The sequence below is a fragment of the Somniosus microcephalus genome, chromosome 24 (assembly GCF_052327205.1).
Source record: "Somniosus microcephalus isolate GS21.2 chromosome 24, FLI_Smic_1.0, whole genome shotgun sequence".
Classification (NCBI taxonomy): Eukaryota; Metazoa; Chordata; class Chondrichthyes; order Squaliformes; family Somniosidae; genus Somniosus; species Somniosus microcephalus.
This window is the reverse complement of record NC_141010.1, coordinates 49,111,041-49,124,777: the sequence shown is the minus strand read 5'-3', so window position 1 is coordinate 49,124,777 and position 13,737 is coordinate 49,111,041. Positions and strand designations below refer to the sequence as shown.

Below are 13,737 nucleotides of genomic sequence, written 5' to 3'. Positions count from 1 at the left end.
GAATTAAACAAAAATTCCACATCCCATACCACCCTCAAAGTTCGGGCATGGTGTAACGAATGAACCGAACCCTTAAAAATGCATTGGCAAAGGCAATGCAGACGTCAGGGAAAACCTGGACTGAAGTATTGCCCATTATCCTAATGAAGCTGCGAGCCACTGAAAACCGAACGACAGGCTTGACCCCTTATGAATTGATGACAGGAAGGGCGATGCAATTGCCAGAAGGCATCATAACAGGTGGGGCCGATGTAGGCCCTTTAAAAGATAGACTAAAACGATACGTTCTGGAACTTAGCACTCAATTAAAGGAGATGCGAAAGAATGTCCGCGATAATCAGGAGGACAAGGATCGGGCACAAGAGCTCACAATGACGGCTTATGTTCCCTCAGCGGGTAGTAAAGTCATGGTGAAAACTCTGCCCAGCAAACCAGGGTTCGCCCCAAAATGGAGTGGGCCATATGAAATCATAATCAGTGGGGATACCTGTGCCTGTCTAGACATAAGGGGTAAAGGAGTATGGAAGCATTGGACACAATTGAAAGTATATAAAGACAACTGACTGGCTACTTTCTGAATCTGTTTTACAGGTGATCTGCATACCCTTTGTCATAAAATTCCTGTAAAGACTGGACTGTAGTGATATATTAATCATGTTTAGAGTATTATGGGTAATGGCGTTGTTTCATATTGTCACGGGAAGCGCGGTACCCCATTTACGTAAAGAGAGAGGATTGCATGTAAATACCTTTCTGTATATGTCATATGTCTATGCGAAAAAAATGGGCCAAAGCTCCTGCTGGGTGTGTGCCCATGTGCCCACCCATACGGGGGGAGGAATCCCATTAAGGCCTATCCCCTTTAAGGTAGAGGAGATGGTAGGGTGGTTATTATACTCTAATACCACCTGGAATAAGGAGGATACCATACAAACCCAAAATAGCTTGAATCCAGATCAGCTGGAACATGAGTGGAAACAGGCAGGGTATAACCCCACGAACTTTAAAGGATGGTTTCATCCCCAGTACGATAATCGAAGGTATCCAGAAGAGCTATTAGTCAGCACAGGGGGAAAACTAAACAATGCAGAGGGGGAAGTCTGCTTGGTAAACTATGACGAGATAGGGTTAGTGGTTAGATGGAGTAAGTGCAAGTATAATTACACTTTAACCAAAACCAGTACTAAACTACCAGGTGCCCTAGAATGGCCCTACGTGGGAACGTTTAATTTATCCGAAGTGCTAAACCGGACTAGCAATCTACCCTGGAAGGAATACCTGGGATCATGTACCAACTTTGGAACAAATTTGAGGCCTATAATAATACCTATTTCATTTGCGGATATAAGGCGTATCCGTGGCTTCCACGAACCTGGACTGGGCCATGCTATATAGGATACGTAGTACCATACATCCATTATTTATCCTCCCTAACCCACCACTACGGGTACCAGTCGTTATGGCAACCAGCCAAGCGTGTTAAGAGAGCTATTATGGAAACCGAAAGATTCTGGGCTATAGCATTCCCCTGGTACAGAACAGGAAAAATAGCAAGGGAATCCATAAACATGGCAGCAGTGCTCGAACAAATAGCCAATGATACGGCTGAGTCCCTGAGAGAAATGAGTGCCGAAATGGTGGCGATCCGGACCACCGCCTTACAGAATAGGATGGCCCTAGATTATCTGTTGGCGGCGCAAGGAGGCACCTGTGCCCTAATCGGGACAGACTGCTGTACATATGTCCCAGATAGCTCCGAGAATATCACGAGCCTAGCAAATCATATCCAAGAAGAAATAAAGAAGCTCCATCAACCCACAAGCACAGGGTGGCTTGATTGGTTGCTAGGGAAAACCGGGTGGGGAGCGTGGATGATGCAAGGGATAATAATAATAGTTGTAATTTGTATGTTGATGTGTTGTGCGCTGAGCCTTATAAAGTTGTGTTGCCAAACTGCTATGAAAACCGTGATGCCGATCGCCTCTATCAAGGAGGAACACACCAACCTGCTACCAAGGGACGAAGAACACCAATACGACACTGTCGAAGGAGCAACCGAACCCCCGGACATAAGCCAGTGGCTGTAAGCACCGACGAAAGGGGGACCGAGGATGGCCATCTGGGAGCAAATGAATCGTGCTCCAGGACCACGAGGAGGGACTGTTAGAATACAATTTTGCTGGGAAAGACACAAACAACAAATTCGCTGACTGGGACTAATTGAATCACTGCACAATGAGACATGCCACGCTTATGCATGGCTGGAACAAAGTTCATCTCGTGTCCTGTTATCACAGTCCCAAGAACTAACAAGGTTCACTGGTATCCTATTATCGAACTAATCACATTCCACCGGTGACGCGGACGGAACAAGACGAAACGAAGACCCTTCGCAATTACTGAGGACTAACAAGGTTCACTGGTATCCTATTATCGAACTAATCACATTCCGCCGGTGACGCGGACGGAACAAGACGGAACAAAGACCTTTCGCAATCACTGAAGAGGCAGAATTGGCAACACGAGTGTGTAAACTCCTGACTGGAGGAAAATAACGATATGCGCTAATAAACGAATTGATTGGATGAATGTAAATGATCTAAAACCAGCTTCTTGGAATTGTATATAAGCTCGGCACGTACTACAATCGAGGAGAAGGTGCTCTCGCAGACCGTGTGGTTGCAGACGCTTCTCCCAGAGCTCTGTCATTTAATAAAGTTGTCTCTCTTACTCAAAGTCTAGTTTCCGAGGAATCATTTTTCCTACAACAGCAGGATGTGGGTAGGGTGTGCCACAGGGATCTATACTTGGTCCTCTATTGTTTTCCATTCATATAAAGAATTTTGACACAGGTACAAGAGAATGATATTGAAGTTTGCTGATAATCAGGGCGCATGGTAAACTGAGGAAGAACACTGAAGACTGCAGGAGGTCACAGACAGGTTCATGATGTGGGCAGGTAGGTGGCAGATGCAGTTCAATGCAAAGAAATATGAAATAGTACATTCTGGGGAAAAAAAGTGAAAAACATAAATGCGAAATGAGGAGGTTCAGAACAGAGTGCAAGAACAGGCGGTGCGTGTTATAGGCAATACTTTTTACACATCACTAGCCAATCTCTCATGGCATTGCTCAAGCTGAGTCTGTGCTTACGTTGTTTTACAACAATATGGTGTTTATCAAAGTGTGACAGCGAAAGTGCTCAGAAAGTAAATACAACACTTAGAGGAAGTGTTCACTATATCCAGGATTTTTAATACATTACTGGTCAATTTCTCCTGGTGCTGCACCCAGGGGAGTCAAGGCCTTGTGCAGTTTTCAGCTGAAGTAGGGTTGGAGGGCGGGGGTAATTAGACCAGAGTACACAGGCGTAATTCAGTCCCTATTTTAAAGTCATGTGTTCTGTCCTTACTTTTATATAATTCCTGTATTATGTATGATAAGTTTTTCTATTTAGCTGTAACTTCAGGCAAATTGGGAAGCAGAGAAGTAGAGTTATTGGAGTGCAGGAGATTCCCTGCAGTACAAGCTGAGGAGCTATAGCGCTACCACAGACTGGAGGGTGTAACTACAGCGTGAAAAGTTTACTTGGCAGTTTCTATTATAAATGTGGACATAAGGAATTTCTACAACAACAGGTTGCATTTATATAGCGCCTTTAATGTAGGAAAACATCCCAAGGCGCAGGATGAACTAGGTTCTGGTGGGGGGCGGGGGGAAGGTGTGGAGGAGAAACATCAAGAGTTACTTAATATTTATTGAACTGATTACCGCTCTCCCAGTTGAGGTACTTCAATGGGGATCCATCAGACCATTGCCAGCCGCCATCAATGTCCAGATCATTCAGGCCAATCCACAGAGTAGCACTGTAACCAGTCAGGAGACCTAGAACAAGAGACAACCCACATCACCATGTAAAACGTCCTGGTAAAACTGCTGGTTTGTGACACGCTGCCCAGATTAGCCTCAAATGATTGTGGGCATCATCACTTCAGACTGAAAGACTTGGCTTGAATAAACACTCCCAACGTCTTGCTGAATTTATTCCCCCTCAAGTAGTTCTCCCTGCACCACACACTGGCCACTGCCTTAGACAGCGCCCAACTTTTGTTTTTAATTCATTCTCAGGAGCTGGGCGTCGCTGGCAATGGCGGCATTTAGTGCCCATCCCTAGTCGCCCTTGAGATGATGGTGATGAGCCTTCTTCTTGAACTGTTGCAGTCTAGGTGGTGAAGGTACTCCCATAATCTTTGTTGTGGTTTGATACAAATAAGTGAGGGTCTTGCTAGGCCACTTCAGATGGAAATTAAGAGTCAACCACATTGATGTGGATCTGGTGTCACTTTTCGGCCAGACCAGGTCAGGACGGCAGGTTTCCTTCCCTACAGGACATTAGTGAACCCAGTTGGGTTTTTAACAGCAATCCGACAGCTTCGTGGTCACTTTTACTGATGCCAGCTTTTTATTTCCAGATTTCTTAAAACTGAATTTGAATTCTCAAACTGCCAGGGTGGGATTTCAACTCACGTTCTCTGGATTATTAGTCCAGTAACGTAACCCCTACATTACCATACCCCTGGGCTTTGCTTAGTTCTAGGCCTCTTCCAATGCTGCTTTGAAACAAGTGGCCGGTTTTGAAGCAGCATTGAAGGAGGCCTAAAACTAGGCCAGGCCCAGGGGTACGGGGACTCCGCTGATAGCTTTCCCTTCTCTTTCTCCTGGACAAGTGTCTGGCCTCCACTGACTGAGGGGAGGGGGAAGGGTAGGGAGGGGGGCAGCTCAGGGTTAGGGGACCAGAGCTGGAGATCTGCTTTGCTGCTTATGAAAACTCGTTGAAAACCGTGGTAACTACTGCACGTCCCCCACATCACGAGTAGGAAATTGGGATCCTGCTTGAAAACACAGACATTTCAGAAAGTTCCACTAATCCCACTCAAAAATCAGACAGGTGGCAACTCAGCACTTAGAGAGTCAGGAGCAAGTGTGTTCAGGTCAGTGGCTCTCCTACAAATTAAAATAAATCAATAATGCTTGCTTCCTGTTCCCCCCCCCCCTCTCTCACACCCACAGTTGTTCCAAACTCAAATGCACAAAAATGAATCAGGCACCAAGGGATCAGACTGCAGGCGCTCGGAGTCTGAACTCTGGTGCGTCTTTGCATTTTCTGCCAGACTTGGCTCTTGGCCCTCTGCCAGAGGAAGTGACTCACATCATGGGAGCATTCCATCTCACGTTGAGGCAAAAATATTGGCAGGAGTCACCCCCAGGCGCTGGCCTGCCCCCCCCCGCTCCCACAAGAGTCCCTTGCTGAGGCCGGTCACGTGACCAGCAGAGGCCGGATGTGGAAAGGAAAACGCTAAAAAGATACACGAACACCGCAGCAAGAACTGTCGGCAAAGATACCGTAATATATGCAGTAGAAGCCACCGCGCCTGAACCTCACCTGCAGCTGCCTTCCTCCCATTTGCATAACTCATTAGAAGCAGGAGCGAAGGGGATGGGTTGAGCTCTTTATGGTCCAGGGTCATGACCCGTTCGACCTTGGCCCAGCCAGCCTGCTTTCTGAGTGGACTACTCGGAAAGTTCTAGAATGTACTTTGACTGCCAGAAGTTTTGTTTTTAAAATAATATTCCTTTCCCGCCCTCCCCCCCCACCCCACCCATTTATTTCTATGCCTCCTGATGCAGAGGCGTTGGTTTGTTATTAAAGACTTTCAATGGATTGTCGTCAGCGGCAAGCGTTCAAACTCAAGCCCTGATCCTGTCTTTGCCCCACCTCCCTCCATCCTCCCACTGGTCACTTTGGGCATCTCATGCGCTCGATAAATGAACCAGTTCATGCCACTCACACAATCTAAAGATTCACAGGACAGTTATTATGTGGGAGGAGCCTCCAGCATTTACTGCGCAGACAGTCCGAATCCCTGGCATCTAGCTCAGGGTCGGGTGTAGGCCCACGATCCGGGTGTGGGGTTTGGTGGAAGAGGAGGGAAAGAAGAAGGGAAAATAAGTGCCACAGTTTAATACTTTCATGGGTAAGATCCTTCAGACCTGACTCATTGGGGAATACAGCTGATAGTCTATCAGTGATTGTGATACTTGGTGCTGCAGCGAAGAGCTGGAATATCGAACAGAATGCAAAAGCAAGAAGGTACAAAACTTGTAAAGAGGATGAGCTATGGGATGAATAAACCCAGGATTGCCTTGAAGTGTCCGCTTGGCTCAGTGGGTAGAACTCTTGCCTCTAAGTCAGAAGGTTGAGGGCTCAGCTCTCACTCCAAAGATTTGAGCATGTGATGAAGGTTGATGCCTCAGTGCAGCACTGAGGGAGAGCTGCATTCTTCAAGGTGCTGATTTTTAGCTGAGGTTTCATCTGCCTGATCAGGTGGATGTAAAAGATGCAACAGCACTATTCAAAGTTCTCCTGATGTCCTGACAAGATTCATCTCTCAATCAGAACAGATTAAAAGTGGTCATTCATCTCATTACTGTTTGTGGGACCTTGCTGTGTGCAAACTGACTGTCGCGTTTCCCTACAAAACAGCGACTACATTTCACAAGTAATTTACTGATTGTGAAGCGCTATTGCACCTGAAAGCTGCTATAAATGCAAGTTCTTTCTTTCATCTATGCTATACTTTCCATTTGTGATTCTAACCATTAAACTCCTTATCCGCAACTATTCACTGGACCCCATGCACCGGGGAGAATAAAGAACTTGCATTTATATAGCGCCTTTCACGCTCTCAGGACGTCCTAAAGCGCTTTACAGCCAATGAAGTATTTTTAAAGTGTAGTCACTGTTGGACTGTAGGAAACGCAGCAGCCAATTTGCGCACAGCAAGCTCCCACAAACAGCAATGAGATAAATGACCAGTTCATTTGTTTTAGTGATGCTGGCTGAGGGATAACTATTGTCCAGGACACCGGGGACAACACCCCTGCTCTTCTTCGAAATAGTTCTGTGGGATCTTTATCGTCCACCTGAGAGAGCAGACGGGGGCCTCGTCTTAACATTTCAACAAAAGACGGCAACTCCGACAGTGCAGCGGCTCCCTCAGCACTGCACTGGCGTGTCAGCCTAGCCTTATGTGCTCAAGTCTCTGGAGTGGGACTTGAACCCACGTCCTTGTGACTCAGGGGTGAGAGTCACGGCAGGCCTGCGTCACTGCTGTACCGTTGATGTAGGTCTGCTCGTGAAGTTCAGTAATGCTCAGGAGATCAGAGCTCTGCTGCTGACAGCTGGTGCGGGCCTCGCTCCAGGAGAGAGTGGACTGAAAGTTGAACTGGTAGCAGCTGTTGGTCAGTGGGTCCTTGTCCCAGAATGTTTCACAGTCGTCACCTAAAAGCAGAAAAGGTTTATCACTAAAACTGCACAGAGCCGAGAGTCTCACACAATTCAGCTATCAGGCACAACAGTTAAGACCACAGCACCCCACAATAGATCAGAAACAAACTGTGCAGACACTATGGGCTGGATTTTGTCAATGGGGAGCTTTTGGAGGCAGGACTCCCATTTTTTGGGTTGTAGTCCCGCCTCCATCGACTTGTGCCCAACCCACGCTATTTTGCCTTGATTGACCTTGTTAAGCCCGCCCAGCGGGCTCAGCAGGCCAATTAAGGGACACCTGGTTACTGGTGACGTCAGCGATTGACATTTCATCTGTCAAGAGCTTTTGACAGATGAAAAATCAGCATTTGACAGCTCTGTGAAGCTGTCAAACACTGACAATCTGTCTTCTAACTTGAGTCCTTCTACTCAGACTCAGTTAGACATCTCTCCAGACCAGAAAGCAGAGGCTGCAGCTTTTGACAGTTCAGCGGCCATTCTGCTTTCTGTGCCGGTGAGCTGAGGGACTCCCGAGAACTGAAGGAAGGAAGCCTGCAGGAGAAAGTAAAGGTAAGTAAAACTTATTAAAACACTTTACACTTACCTCACACACTTACCTCTGCACACATGTACCCATCACTCACCTGCACAACGGACATCTCGACCCCTCCAACCCCTGCAGACCGACGGTCCGCCTCGCTAACTTGGCGTGGTTCAGAGCCGTCGGACAGCCCACACTTCAGGGCAAAAAATAGGGATTAGGCAAAAAACTGCCTGTTAACAGGCAGTTAATTGGCACTAATCCCCTTCCCGCCTCGGGGAGGCGGCTCCCAGCACGGGTCGGGTACCCGCCTCCTGGGACATTGGCACGGAGGCGGGTTGGGGGCGTGATAGGTTCCTGCCCCCCGATTCTGCAATTTTCCCACCAATCCCGCCTCCAAACCTGCCTCCACGGGGCTTGGAAATTCGAGCCCTATATATTTTCCAAGTGAGAACAATCATATGAGAGGAAATTCAGCTGTAAGCACAGCTATCAAAATCTAACCCCCCACCCACCAAACGAGCGAGTAAAGATAGATACCAACTTAAAAAATGCATTCTCAGGATGTGGGCTTCGCTGGCAAGGCTGGCATTTATTGCCCATCCCTTGAGATGGTGATGGTGGGCCTTCTTTTTGAACTGCTGCAATCCGTGTGGTGAAGGTACTCCCACAATGATGTGTCTTATAGATAGTACAAACTGTAACCACACTGATGTCAGATTTTTAAAAAAAAATCATTTATGGGATGTGGGCATCGCTGGCAAGGCCAGCATTTATTGCCCATCCCTAATTGCCCTTGAGAGGGTGGTGAGCTGCCTTCTTGAACCGCTGCAGTCCGTGTGGTGAAGGTACTCCCACAGCGCTGTTAGGGAGGGAGTTCCAGGATTTTGACCCAGCGACGATGAAGGATCGGCGATATATTTCCAAGTCAGGATGGTGTGTGACTTGGAGGGTAATGCCGTTGAATGTCAAGGGGCTGTGGTTAGACTCTTGCTTGTTGGAGATAGTCATTGTCTGGCACTTCTGTGGCACGAATGTTACCTGCCACTTATCAGCCCAAGCCTGAATGTCATCCAGGTCTTGTTGCATGTGGGCATGGACTGCTTCATTATCTGAGGGGTTCTGAATGGCGCTGAACACTGTGCAGTCATCAGCGAACATCCCCATTTCTGACTTTATGTTGGAGGGAAGGTCATTGATGAAGCAGCTGAAGATGGTTGGGACGAGGACACTGCCCTGAGGAACTCCTACAGCGATGTCCTGGGGCTGTGATGATTAACCTTCAACCACTACAACCATCTTCCTTTGTGCTAGGTATGACATTGTCGGATAGATGCCAGTGTTGTAGCTGTACTGGACCAGCTTGGCTAGAGGCGCAGCAAATTCTGAAGCACAAGTCTTCAGCACGATAGACGGGATGTTGTCGGGGCCCATAGCCTTTGCTGTATCCAGTGCACTCAGCCGTTTCTTGATATCACGTGGGGTGAATCGAATTGGCTGAAGACTGACTTCTGTGATAGTGGGGACCTCAGGAGTAAGCCGATATGGATCATCCACTCGGCACTTCTGGCTGAAGATGGTTGCAAACGCTTCAGCCTTGTCTTTTGCACTCACGTGCTGGGCTCCACCATCATTGAGGATGGGGATATTCTTGGAGCCGCCTCCTCCTGTTAGTTGTTTAATGGTCCAGCACCATTCACGACTGGATGTGGCAAGACTGCAGAGCTTTGATCTGAACCGTTCATTGTGGGATCGCTTAGCCCTGTCTATAGCATGCTGCTTCTGCTTTTTAGCATGCATGTAGTCCTGTGTTGCAGCTTCCCCAGGTTGGCACCTCATTTTTAGGTACACCTGGTGCTGCTCCTGGCATGCTCTTCTGCACTCTTCATTGAACCAGGGTCGGTCCCCTGGCTTGATGGTAATGGTGGAGTGAGGGATATGCCAGGCCATGAGGTTACAGTTTGTGGTGGAATACAATTCTGCTGCTGCTGTTGGCCCACAGCGCCTCATGGATGCCCAGTTTTGAGCTGCTAGATCGGTTCTGAATCTATCCCATTTAGCACGGTGGTAGTGCCACACAACACGATGGAGGGTGTCCTCAGTGTGAAGACGGGACTTCGGCTCCACAATGACTGTGTGGTGGGCACTGCTACCAATACTGTCATAGACAGATGCATCTGCGACAGGTAGATTGGTGAGGATGAGGTCAAGTAGGTTTTTCCTTGTGTTGGTTCTCTCACCACCTGTCGTAGGCCCAGACTGCCAGCTATGTCCTTCAGGACTCGGCCAGCTCGGTCAGTAGTGGTGCTACCGAGGCTGGGTGTGCCGTTGCCGTGTCCATAGCCGGTGCTGAGGTCGATGCTGGGTGGTCCATCCGGTTTCATTCTTATTATTGTGTTTCGTAGTGGTTTGTTACAACTGAGTAGCTTACTAGGCTATTTCAGAGGGCAGTTAAGAGTGAACCACATTGCTGTGGGCCTGGAGTCACATATAGGCCAGACCAGGTAAGGACGGCAGATTTCCTTCCCTAACGGACATTAGTGAACCAGATGGGTTTTTATGACAATCCGATAGTTTCATGGTTACCATTACTGAGACTAAGGGCGCGATCTTGCCAGCCCTGGGGGGGCGGGTATGGAGGCGGGACTGCCGGGAAAATGGCAGAATCTGGAGACGGGTGCCCAGCCCGCCTCCATGTCATCTTGCCAGGAGGCAGGTAGCCGACCCACGCCGGGTCCCGTCTCCTTGGAGGCGGGAAGGGGATTACAGCCACTTATCTGCTTGTTAACAGGTAGTTAACAGGCAGATAAGAGGATTATCCCCACTTTACCCACACAAGTGCGGGCTTCCTGAAAGCTCCGAACCCCACCAGGGTCACCGAGGTGAGTAATGGGTCTGCGGGGGTCGGAGGGGTATAAAAGTGCGCTGTGAAGGTAAATGATGGGTGCAAGTGTGGAGAGGTGAGTATGTGAGGTGAGGTAAGTGATAGAAAAAGTTTACTTACCTTTGCTTCTTCCTGTAGGCTTCAGTCGGTGGGAATGCGGAGAGTCGCGGACCTCCGCAGCAGAGATGACAGATGGCCGTTGTATTCTCCAATGCAACATCCATCTCATTTCTGCAAAGGAAAGAGGTTTGATGAGTCTTGAATTCAAGAACTCATCAAACTACAGAGAATGTCAGTGTTTGACAGCTTCAAAGAGCTGTCAAACGATGACAATTCATCTGTCAAAAATTTTTGACAGATGACACGCCATACGTTGACGTTCTCTGTAACCGGCTTTCCCTTAATTGGCCTGCTGAGCCCGCTGGGCGGTTTAACAAGGTCAATCAAGGGAAAATAACGTGGGTTGGCCAGAAGTTGATGGAGGCGGGACTGAAACCCGACAAGTGGGAGTCCCGCCTCCAAAAGCTCCCCATTGGCAAAATCCAGTCCTAACTTTTTATTCCAGATTTATTTAATTAACTGAATTTAAATTCCCCAGCTGCCGTGGTGGGATTTGAACTCACGTCTCTGGATCATTAGTCCAGGCCTCTGGATTACTAGCCCAGTGACATTACCACTATGCTCTTTTTGCGTCCCAGAAAAATTAGAACCCCCTCCCTGGCCAAAATTGAGTGCTAGCGCCCAAGAGCGAGGCGGGGCGCTACTGGAAGCTGCATCTGTCGCGCCACGGTATTGCAGGCCTTCCTCCCCTTCTTAAAGGGGAGGGGCCTTGCGCAGCACGACCCGGGGCCCAGCTGGGCCACTGGGGATCGGAGTGCCGGCAAAAGAACCCAGCACTCAAGAGAAGTGCCGGGCTCACAGAGCGCAGCCGGCACTCCGTGGGGGTGGGGGGGGGGGGGGGGGCAGGTCAGGAGGCCGGGGATGGCAGAGGGGGCAGGTGCTGGCAGGCAGCCAGCAACAAAAATGGCCGCCCAGCACCTCGCCTTTAATTAGCGCCGCCCCGGCTGCAGGTAGGCCCCCCTGGTCCCGTCGGACACCACGTCTGGCGGTAAGTCAGGGGGCGCTACTGAAGATCGCGGCTGGGGCGCTAACGGCTACTGCTGCCGCTAACCTCCCGCTGAATTTCGGGAGGCGTTGGCGGCACCGCACCCAGGCACTAGTTGCTTTGCGCCCCGTTAGCGCCCTCTTAGGATGCTAACGGGAGGTACAAAGCAACCGAATTTTCCCCCTAAACCTTTAGTGCAAGCCTGAACATTCAAGACTGTTATCTCTCAACCTCAAAGGACACTACCCCCCACATCCCCCTCTCCTCCTTCCCCCCACTACTCCCTTCTTTCCTCTCACCCCCTCCTGTTCCTTCCCCCAAAACCTCCCCTGTCCTTCCATCCCCCCATCCCTCTCCTTCCTTCTTTCCCACATCCCCTCTCTGCTTCGTTCCCCACATTTCCCCTCACCTTCCATCCCCCCACCCCTCTTTCCTTTCCCAACCCTCTCTCCTTCCTCCCCCAGCATATCCTCCTCATCCTCCAACCCCCCTCCTTCCATCCCCCAACCTCTCCTTCCTTGCTCCCAACATTTCCTCTCTGATCTTCCCCCATCCGTCTCTTATTCCTTCCCCCTACATTCCCCCTCTCCTTCCTGTGTCTATGGATGTTATTTATAAGGACTTCCAGAAGGCATTCGATAAGGTTCCACATAAGATACTTAACAAAAATGAGAGCGCATGGAATTGGAGGCTCTCATATTGGCTTGGGTAGGGAATTGGTTCGGAGGTAGGAGACAGAGAGATGGGGTAATGGGTACGTACTCAAATTGGCAGGATGTGACTAGTGGTGTCCGCCAGGGATCTGTACTGGGGCCTCGGCTTTTCATTATATTTATAAATGATCTGAATGAAGGAATCGAGAGCCGAATATCTAAGTTTGCTGATGACGCCAAGTTAGGCGGCACAACAAATAGTGTAGTTGGGAGCAAAGGGACATCGATAGATTCAGTGAGTGGGCAAAACTGTGGCAGATGGAGTTCAATGTGGGGAAGAGTGAGGTCATCCACTTTGGACCTAAGAAAGATCGATCAGAGTATTTTCTAAATGGTGAGAAGCTGGAAACTGTGGAGGAGCCGAGAGAGTTAGGGGCCCAAGTACAGAAATCACTTAAAACTAGTGGACAGGTACAAAAAATAAATTAAAAGGCTAATGGAATGTTGGCCTTTATCTCAAGAGGGCTGGAATAGGAAGGGTGGAAGTTGTGCTACTGTTGTATAAAATTCTGGTTAGGCCCCATCGGGAGTCACTGTGTTCCGTTCTGGGCCCCGCACCTCAGGAAGGATAGATTGGCCTTGGAGGGGGCAGCGCAGATTCACCAGAATGATACCGGGGCTAAAAGGGTTAAATTATGAGGACAGGTTACACAGACTGGGCTTGTGTTCCCTCGAGTTTAGAAGATTAAGGGGTGAACTAATTGAAGTGTTTAAGATGATTAAAGGATTGATAGGATAGACAGAGCAAAACTATTCCCTCTGGTAGGAGAGTCCAGAATAAGGGGGCATAACTTTAAAATTAGAGCCAGGCCGTTCAGGGGTGATGTCAGGAAACACTTCTTCACACAAAGGGGAGTGGAAATCTGGAACTCTCTCCCCCAAAAAGCTGTTGAGGTTGGGGGTAAATTGAAAATGTTAAAACTGAGATTGATAGACTTTTGTTAGGCAAGGGTATTAAGGGATACGGAACCAAGGCGGGTAAATGGAGTTTAGATACAGATCAGCCGTGATCTAACTGAATGGCAGAACAGGCTCGCGGGCCTGACTGACTTACTCCTGTTCCTATGACACATTGTAACCTGTCACTCGGGAGATCTGGGTCCCAAGTTCCTTCCTTTTTACAGCGAACACTGGAATATACGAGGGCTCAGATGTAATTTACTA

At 48.8% G+C, this 13,737-nt stretch overlaps 1 protein-coding gene across 1 annotated transcript in view; it reads right to left on the bottom strand.

The window, feature by feature from the left end:
- The window catches only part of mrc2 (mannose receptor, C-type 2), a 401,368-nt gene that overhangs the window by 273,721 nt on the left and 113,910 nt on the right, over positions 1 to 13,737 (bottom strand). The window contains exons 4-5 of the mRNA XM_085966616.1: positions 7,178 to 7,342; positions 3,772 to 3,885 (exon numbers count right to left, since the gene is read on the bottom strand). Coding sequence (XP_085822742.1) covers positions 3,772 to 3,885; positions 7,178 to 7,342 — 279 coding nt within the window. The remainder of the gene's footprint in view (positions 1 to 3,771; positions 3,886 to 7,177; positions 7,343 to 13,737) is intronic.